At 49.6% G+C, this 9,960-nt stretch overlaps 1 protein-coding gene across 1 annotated transcript; it reads left to right on the top strand.

The window, feature by feature from the left end:
* The first annotated feature begins 286 nt into the window (after window positions 1-286).
* Window positions 287-9,544, top strand: gtf3c3 (general transcription factor IIIC, polypeptide 3). The gene is made up of 18 exons (XM_035392655.1): window positions 287-726; window positions 1,304-1,394; window positions 1,501-1,784; window positions 2,051-2,174; window positions 2,537-2,728; window positions 3,054-3,219; window positions 3,605-3,752; window positions 3,880-4,015; window positions 4,171-4,271; window positions 4,745-4,916; window positions 5,196-5,398; window positions 5,576-5,677; window positions 5,953-6,088; window positions 6,298-6,523; window positions 7,289-7,479; window positions 7,908-8,032; window positions 8,400-8,552; window positions 8,928-9,544. Exons 1-18 carry the CDS (start codon window positions 628-630, stop codon window positions 9,048-9,050), a joined length of 2,772 nt encoding a protein of 923 aa, XP_035248546.1. The 5' UTR covers window positions 287-627; the 3' UTR covers window positions 9,051-9,544.
* Window positions 9,545-9,960: the final 416 nt, after the last annotated feature.

Genomic DNA, 9,960 nt, shown 5'->3' with positions numbered 1-9,960 from the left:
TGTTAATTTGGGAATATTTTCAAGACTAAGTAATGGGATAGCATCAGTTTCACTGTCACAACTGTAGAGTTCCCAACAGTCCAGGATAAGCCCTTTGCCCCGTATTTACCTATGTTCTGCCTGTAATCCGTCGTGGAACTACTGTGATCTTGAAAAACAGCTCGCTAGATGGCACTTCTGATTATTCAATGTGAATAATCCAACAATAAAATAGCTTGATAAAAAACGGAACGAATGTACGTTATTGGATGCAGGGGGAAGGTATTTGTGATAGGACTTGGATTTCTCGCGAGTCTGCCTACTACCGCGGTCTTGTTGATTTGCTGTCATCAATTCAGTGTGGCATGCATGAATTGTGTTCACGGTGTTAGTTGCTGTGGCTAGCTACTATACCAACAACATTTAATTTAGCTGAAGTTATCACACATGTCCTTAATTTATGCATTCATCTAGTTCAATGAAGTTAATATGAAAATAAGCTCACGATACCAATACATGTTAACATGTTAACTCCCTGAATACCAGGGAGTGTGGTCCAAGCTGGTATTAGTTGAACAAGCACAGTAACAAGCTACAGAGCTAGTCCACATCAGCATTTATAGTATTATTGTACGACTTCTGTGCATTATGTCTGGATTTAACCCGGAACTCATTGACTATTTAGAAGGCAAGATCTCTTTCGAAGAATTTGAGAAACGGAGAGAAGAGCGAAAATCCAAGGAGAAGGTAAAGTTTTTTCCTTGACCGGCTATCTGACCGAGTTGTAAAGCATTCATATTTGAAGTAACGTTAATAGCTGACTTTGCTTGTTAGCTATTTTATCAGTAGTCATATTATGTTAAGTCTCGTACGCATAATAGCTAACTTAATAATATTAGCTTATATGTAGCAACCTATTTTTGTTTCGCTGCAGCAGGACCAGCAAACCTTGGGCTTGGTACTGGAGTTGGATTGTTATGAACCTGAATATGCAGTCTCAGTGGTGTAACACGGTGTGCTTCTAACACACAGTCACATGTGTTAAGCCTCTTAATTAATACAATTATATATTATAAGGTTGAACGGAAAGGGTTACTAGCCCCTGAGCTATAGCTTTTAAAATTCACTGGTATGACTGGTATGAGGTCATGTGCCTCCATTAGTATTGCAAATACTATATCTTATTGGCCTTATCTTATCCATGCTTGCCTAACTTTTTAGACTTTTAGGTTTGCGATACTATCAGAAATGGCTATTGTTGACTAGAAAGCTGTGTTTACGGAGAATATCAAAGGGTGGCTTTTATTTTCTCATTCTCTTACAGGCGGGCTCAGATGAAGATGATGGGGTTCCACCTGACGATGCTGTCCCCAGCACGTCCCGTGTCCCCCGGAGAACTCGCAAGCGCCAGGCAGGTGCGTCCGTCTGCCTCCCCGTCTCAGGGCCTCCCTCATATCCACATTCTGAACAGAGTAGCGCCGCAGAAATTGAGCTTGATGCGTCTCTTCTCTTGCCTTACAGAGGGCGTGGAAGAGGGGGTGAGCCCCAGCGTCCACAAGGCCTTTTCTTCCATGCTTCAGCAGGAAGATGAGGAACTGATGGAGGAGGATGAGGATGATGATGAGGAGGAGGACAACGATGACGACGGAGAAGGAGGTGTAGAAGAGGAAGAGGAAGAGGAGGAGGAGGAGGAGGAGGAGGCAGCGGGAGAGGACGAGGATGAGGAGCGGATAGAGTTGCCCTCCGCTGGGGACGTGTTCGCCCTGGAGATGGAGCTGAATCGAGAGAACAAGAAGATGATGAGGGTGAGGACTGTGTGTGGGCACACATGAGCACTCAGGCCCTATGCTGTCCTGTATCATAACGCTCAAGCACATGCTCTCCATTAAGCTTTGTGTGTTGTACTTTAACTTTAATAGACTAGAATACGCATTCTGATTTCAAGCCTGATCTTGGTAGATTTGAAACTTGGCTTAATGTGTGTGTGTCTGTATCTGTGTGTGTGTGTGTGCGTCTGCGCGTGCGTATGTGTGCGTCTGTGCGTGTGTGTGTGTGTACGTGCAAACTACAGGAGAGGCGGAACCGCAGCAAGCTTCCCCGAGCCCTGCGGGGTCTCATGGGAGAGGCCAACATCCGCTACGCCCGTGGGGATAAGGAGGACGCCATCACCATGTGCATGGAGATCATCAGGCAGGGTGAGATTCAATCACTCCAACTTTATTTAAAGCCACTCTTTTTCACAATGAGATAATCCCACAGCGCTCTCTAAGTGAGAGCAGTGGGAATTATAACAGATCTTAGAGGTAGTAAGAAGGAAGAGAATTATTCATCTAGGGTGATTGCTTAGTAAAGCTCATTCTGGCAATCAGCAGAGTAGTCAGACATATGTAAGCAGATTGAGTGTTCTACGCATCACTACCGCCTGTTTCCTGTACCCTCTCCCTGCACCTGTTTCCTGTACCCAACACTACCGTTTCTGTGCTCACCTATGCTGCTTCTCTTACCCTGTATGTGTCCTGTACCCAACCTCATTCCCTCTGTCCCTGGCTCTCTCCAGCCCCTCTGGCTTATGAACCCTTCTCCACCCTGGCCATGATCTATGAGGACCAGGGCGACATGGAGAAGTCCCTGCAGTTCGGCCTCATCGCCGCTCACCTCAACCCCAGCGACTGCGAGGAGTGGGTGAAGCTGGCCGACATGTCGCTGGAGCAGGACAACATCAAGCAGGCCATCATCTGCTACTCTAAGGGTGAGAGCCCCCCCCCCCCCCCATCTGCTACTCTAAGGATGAGAGCCCCCCCCCAGCTCCCTGTGTGTGACGTCTTGGGGACACAGAGCCGGGGGAGAGCCATACTGTCGGACATCTGGCCCTGCTGGGTAGCATAGCACGTCAGTCAGCTGTTCTCCTGGTTTGTGGATTATCTGGATGTGAATCTGCACCTTTTTACATACAAGCTATTTGCTTTGTGTTTATACCCAGTAAATCTCTCTCTTTTTTCTCTCTCAAACCCCCAACCCGCCCCCCGCCGACTCCTTTCCCTCTCCTCTTCTTTGCCCTCGTCCTCTCCCCCCAGCCATTAAGTATGACAGCAGTAACGTGCGCTACCTGTGGGAGCGCTCTAAGCTGTATGAGCAGATAGGGGAGCATAAGTTGGCCATGGATGGATACCGACGCCTCCTCAGCCTGCTGCCCCCTACAGACGGAGAGCACTTCATGCAGCTGTCACGGGACATGGCCAAGTCAGTGCACTTACACACACATACACACGCACACACACAAGCATGCACATACACACACGCATACACACATACACACGCACATACACAAGCATGCACATACACAGACGCGCGCATATACAGACACATAGAAGCACACCACACACGCCTAACGCTGCACACACACCCAACCCTTCAGCCTGTTATAATGGGAAAATCATTGACTTTAATGCTTTTAAGAGTTTATTTTGTGGAACACTTATGATCTATACAGCTGTGTATAACGCGTCAGACTGAAATAGGAGCGTTATAGTAATAAAGTGCATTTCAAACGAAGCGTGAGGGAGATGAGAGGAGGTGAGAGGAGGCGGAGCGCGCTCTGAAGCGGCCGTGTGGCTCTCTGTCGCAGGAGCTACTATGAGACCTGCGACCTGCCCGCCGCCATCGGGGTGATCGAGGAGGCGCTGTCCCGCCACCCCGACCTCGTCACGCACGAGTGCGTCAACATGGCCGCCGAGCTGTACATCGTCAACCGCCAGCACGCCAAGGCCCTGCAGGTCAGCTGTGTGTGTGTGTGTGTGTGTGTGTGTACAGGGGTAGTGTAAGCATGCAGTGTTCTTGCGCAGTGACAGTCAGACGCTAGCTGTGACGCAGTGGAGGACAGTGAGTCTCGCTCGTTCCCAGGTTCTGCTGCAGTTCTGCGGCATCGTGCTGCAGAGAGACGGGTCCAAACAGGAAGCAGCAGGGGGACGTCCGGACAAGGCCGGAGAGAGCGAGCCAGAGAGACCTGAGGGAGAGAAACCGCAGGAGGAAGAGGAAGGTGCATATGGCTGGTTTTTATCAGGCCGAACTGTCTGAGGGTGCCAGCCTCTGCTGGGTTAATGAAAGCATATAGACAAGTTGCTTATGAGTAGTTATCACACATTATAACCCCTGTTGACACACTGGACTGATCCTCACTGTGTTCCTCTCCAGGGGAGGTCCAGGGTGTTCAGATCCCAGAACACATCCCAGTGGACATCAGAATCAAGCTGATGGTCTGCCTGATTCACCAGCACATCTTCAAACCTCTGGGCGTGAGTACGGACACGCCCTATGCTTCTGTCTCAGTGCTCCTCTCTGTCTCAGTGCTCATTTCCTCTCTGTCTCAGTGCTCCTCTCTGTCTCAGTGCTCACTTCTGTCTCAGTGCTCCTCTCTGTCTCAGTGCTCACTTCTGTCTCAGTGCTCCTCTCTGTCTCAGTGCTCATTTCCTCTCTGTCTCAGTGCTCCTCTCTGTCTCAGTGCTCACTTCTGTCTCAGTGCTCCTCTCTGTCTCAGTGCTCACTTCTGTCTCAGTGCTCCTCTCTGTCTCAGTGCTCACTTCCTCTCTGTCTCAGTGCTCACTTCTGTCTCAGTGCTCATTCCTGTCTGTGTGCGTGCGTGTGTGTGTGTGCGCGCATGCGCGTGTGTATACGACTGTGTGTGTGTGTGTGTATATATGCCTGTGTGCTTGTGTGTGTGTGTATATGACTCAGTGTGTGTATATTTGACTGTGTCTCCCTGCTGCAGCCCATGCTGACTGCGCTGATGGAGCAGAGCCCGGAGGAGCTGGGTGATCTGTACCTGGACGTGGCCGAGGCCTTTCTGGACGAGGGGGAGTACAGCTCCGCCCTGCCCCTGCTGTCTGCTCTCGTCTGCTCTGAGAGATACAACCTGGCCGTGGTGTGGCTCCGACACGCAGGTACGCCCACACACACCTGCCCCCCAACGCAGTACGCCACTGCTCAACACATGTACACACACCTGCCCCCCAATGCAGCACGCTACTGCTCAACACATGCACACACACCTGCCCCCCAATACAGTACGCTACTGCTCAACACATGCACACACACCTGCCCCCCAATACAGTACGCTACTGCTGAACACATGCACACACCTCTCAACAATGTACACACAGCACATGTAGAGCCTGTGCACTGAACACGCGTGTGCCCGTGTGCCCGTGTGCTGTGTGCAGAGTGTCTGAAGGCTCTGGGCCATATGGAGGTAGCGGTGAAGAGCTACAGTAAGGTGGTGGAGATGGCCCCCCTGCACCTGGAGGCCCGCCTCACCCTCTCCACCCTGCAGCAGCAGCTGGGCCACCCCGAGCAGGCCCTGCAGGCGCTGGAGTCCATGCACGACCCTGACACGCTGGCGCAGGACTCCACCGCCGCTCAGCAGGTACCAGCAGGGGGCGCCGTGTGTGTGTATATACTGAGTGTGTGTGAATGTGTGTGTCTGAGGGGTGTGTTTGTGTGTGTGTGCGCACGCATGTGTGTATAGTGAAATGTGTGTGTATAGTGTGTGTGTGTGTGCATGTGTGTATAGTGAATGACCCCATGCTGTGTGTGTGTACAGGAGCTGAAGCTGCTTCTCCACCGCTCCACCCTGCTGAACTCTCAGGGCCGGTTGGAGGACTACATGGACACAGTGCTGACCATGCTGGCCATGCTGCTCAAGGTCCCCACTACTCCCGTCTCTGTTTCTACAGTACAGGAGTGTATTATCATGGTCCCTCTAATGCCATGCTGTGTGTAATCACTCTGTGAATGATGGGCTTCTGTTTCATTCAGCACATAATGAGGACCCAGCACCAAAGACAATGTGTATATATATATATATATATATATCTAAAGTTGTCCTTCTGTGAAAAATTGTGGTGCCCTTTTACTCATTCTGTGGCTCCTTTCTTTCTCTCACTCTTTCTGTCCCTCTTCCTCTGTTTGTGTGTTCAGGTGGCGATGAACAGGGCCCAGGTGTGTGTGGTTTCCAGCTCTCGCTCTGGAGAGAAGCACCTCTACCTCGTCAAGGTGACCCCAGACAAGGTCTCTGACATCGATGACCAGGAGGCCGCTTACCTGGATGTTGTAGGTAATGTCCCTGACTGGCACTTCCCTGGCACCTGTCTGTCATTTCTCTCTTCACTTAAGCCCACTCATGCTGGTCTTGAGATGGCCCCGCCCTCTTACATTGATACTGATTTGGCCCCGCCCTTTCACACTGGTACTGAGATGGCCACGCCCTCTCACGCTGGTACTGATATGGCCCCGCCCTCTGCCCCTCCCCCTCCCCCTCCCCAGGGAAGACGAATGTGCTGTCGAAGGACGACTGGTGGCAGCTGCTGCTGCGCGCCGTGTGCGTGCTCTGTGAGCTGCACAGGTACGAGGAGGCGGAGCTTCTGGTGGACTCCTCCCTGGAGTTCTACTCCTTCTATGACGACCGCGTCAAGAGGAAGGAGCTGGAGTACTTTGGCCTGTCAGCCACCATGTTGGACCGCAACTACAGGAGGGCCTACGGCTACATAAGGTCAGATCAATGATGTGTGTGTGTGTGTGTGGGTGTGTGTGTGTGTGTGTGACGGTTTGTGATATGCATACACTGATGTGTTTCACAGGCAGTGGAGTCTGCTGTTGTTTGTATATGTATGTGTGTGTAACTGTGTGTACTGTGTGTCTGGCTGTTCCAGGTGATAAGCCTGTTATAGTAATGTGTAGGTGTATGTATCGCTGTTATAGTGGTGTGTAAGTATGTAAATAGCTGTTATAATGGTGTGCAGGTGTAGTATATTGCTCTTATAATGGCGTGTGTTTGTGTATATTGTGCTCACAGTGTGAAGTCTATAGGGCATGTAAGTGTATATTGTGCTCACAGTGTGAAGTCTATAGGACATGTAAGTGTATATTGTGCTCACAGTGTGAGGTCTATAGGACATGTAAGTGTATATTGTGCTCACAGTGTGAAGTCTATAGGGCATGTAAGTGTATATTATGCTCACAGTGTGAAGTCTATAGGACATGTAAGTGTATATTGTGCTCACAGTGTGAAGTCTACAGGGCATGTAAGTGTATATTGTGCTCACAGTGTGAAGTCTATAGATCATGTAAGTGTATATTGTGCTCACAGTGTGAAGCCTATAGATCATGTAAGTGTATATTGTGCTCACAGTGTGAAGTCTATAGATCATGTAAGTGTATATTGTGCTCACAGTGTGAAGTCTATAGGGCATGTAAGTGTATATTGTGCTCATAGTGTGAAGTCTACAGGGCATGTCCGTGTGTCTGTGTGCTGCAGGCTGATGCTGATGGACAGTGTGGATCGGCCTCAGCTGTGGAACGTCTTTAATCAGGTGACCATCCACTCCCAGGACGTGCGGCACCATCGCTTCTGCCTGCGGCTGATGCTGAAGAACCCTGAGAACCACGCGCTGTGCGTGCTCAACGGCCACAACGGCTTCGTCTCGGGCAGCTTCAAGCACGCGCTCGGTACGCCAGCGAGAAAGCGGTCCCACGTCCAGCTGTGCTAATGGGTCCTGTGCAAAGAGTGCAAGCTGTGCGAGTCACATCTGTCCAATGCCCGAATGTGAAATGCTATGCCTGGTGCACTGAACTAAAGGTTTGCGTTAGTGAAGGTTAGCGAGGTGCATCGATATGCTGACCCCGTATGTGCATGCGCATGTGCGTGCATGCGTGTATGCATCTGTGGGTGCGTGCATGCGCGATTTAGAAATGGGTTTGTGCATTGAGGCAGTTACTGTGTCTGGGTCTGCATGCATGCATCTGTGGGTGTATGCATGCACATCTTTAGAAAGGGTTTTGTGCATTGAGGCGGTAATTACAGGCATATGTGTATGTATATGTATATGTGCTGATGAAGGCCTGTGCATTGATGTAGGACCTCTCTGTCTCTACAGGGCAGTACATGCAGGCTTTCCGCACCAGACCCAATGAGCCGCTCTATAACCTGTGCATCGGGCTCACCTTCTTCCACATGGCCTCGCAGAAGTTTGTGGTCAAGCGCCACCCCCTCCTGCTGCAGGTCAGTCTCCCCGGTCAGGCATCCGTGAGGGGGGAGGAGGGCTGACTCCGGCAGCCCTCGGCTCCGCCCCCTGCTCCTACCCCTGCTCCTACAGGTCAGGGCTCCATGATGGGGGAGGAGTCCCATAGGCACCGCTGGCCCTCAGCTCCGCCCCCTCGGTATCACCTTACATTCAACTTGAATTTAAACTTTGCACTACAGTCAGCATTTTTCTCTTCAAACAGTAAGCAGAAATATTTAAAGGAAGGAAATGGAGGAGAGGTGATGGTTTTAATTTCCTTTTTTATTTGAGGTTTTTGTACTGCATGGCTCATACAGTGTGTAGCACTAGCACTAGTAATACCCCCCCCCCCCCCTTGCCTGCCAGGGCTTCTCCTTCCTGACGCGATACTCGGAGCTCCGTGGCCACTCCCAGGAGAGCCTGTACAACATAGGCCGCGCCCTGCAGCAGCTGGGGCTGTCACATCTGGCCATACACTACTACCAGAAGGCCCTGAACACCCCCCCACCCTCACTGGAGGTACTCCCCTTCAAAACAGCTCTTACACACGTACACACCTACAAATGTACACGCACGTACACACGCACACGTAAAGTCTGAAAAGCAGTAGTAAGCGCCGAAATGCTACATACAAAACTCTAATATGTTCTGCTCAGTCAGACAGTAAAATATAAGGAGCATAAATCATAGATAAAATTGTATCACTTCAGCTGTTATTGAAATACTGTAAGCTTCAGTCGACCTGGAGAGCATTTTAGTTTTCAGTTTGAATTTACAGTCTGTCTACACTGATTCTTTCTATTGTTCCTTTTATACCCCATCTCTCCCTCTCTGCATTTTCTCTGCTCTCTCTCTTTCTCTTTCTGTTACCCATCCCTCGTGCTAACTTGGCAGGGTATTGAAGACGACCAGGTAGACTTGCGCCGAGAAATTGCCTTCAACCTGTCACTCATATACCAGGCAAGTGGTAACAAAGAGATGGTGCGCCACCTTCTGTACACCTACTGCACCATCTGATACCTCCATCCTGGCACCGAATCTACACCTGCTGTCAGATACGGCACCTGCAGGAACAGGAAGGAGGAACAGGAGAGCCTGTAACTCCAGGTGCTGGTAAAATTAGAAAATGCTCCTGCAGATTCCTGTGGATTTTTACAGAAGCATGTTACGTACGAGACAGTGCAATGTTGTGAGTGAAGAATTTTGCTCTGAAAAGATATTGTGGGTAGATCATTTCTTTATTCCATTGTCAGAGATCTGTAAGACTTTGACTAGTATTTCAACATGAGTCTGGACTGAGCATAGGTCTGGACCTCACCTTTGCCCTCTGGATGTGACGACAGAAGATCAGAGAAAACACTTGGGTAATGTTTTAGTTTCCACGATCATGGAGCTTCACTCCCGTGGTTATTTGTGTGATCTGTAGTTTACCTTTGTAAAAATGTTGGACTTAAAAATACATTTATTTTTTTAAGAAAATCATTGTAAAATAAAACATGTCAGATATGTTATTTGTGATTATGTACAGTACTATGCTAAATGCATAGGTGGATTTTATTAGCCAGTCCTGCTAATGCAAAATTCCACCAGAATGCCTGTAGCATGTGGGTAACGTCATCTTCATCAGACTATATTAGCACATTATCAAAAGCGATATTGAAGTGTATAGGAGCTCAATGACATAAAAACAGACTGCAGCGCAACGCTAATGTCATCCGTACAGTGTCCGTCGAGTTCTCAGGAGGGCTAGGGAGGACCTGGCCTTTGTAAGACATGGGATTTGTAAGCGTTTTTGTCAGTTTTGTCACAGCTTGTTTTTGTCGGCATGAGCTTTTTGCGGATGCTGTACGTTTTAGCAGCGGGGTCTGCAGATATTGGAAGCGCTTGCTGCGATCTGGCGCTTCTCCAGATTTGCGCTGTGCGGAGT

This window comes from Anguilla anguilla, chromosome 15 (assembly GCF_013347855.1).
Source record: "Anguilla anguilla isolate fAngAng1 chromosome 15, fAngAng1.pri, whole genome shotgun sequence".
In the NCBI taxonomy this organism is placed as follows: Eukaryota; Metazoa; Chordata; class Actinopteri; order Anguilliformes; family Anguillidae; genus Anguilla; species Anguilla anguilla.
This window is presented reverse-complemented; position numbering and strand designations above follow the sequence as displayed.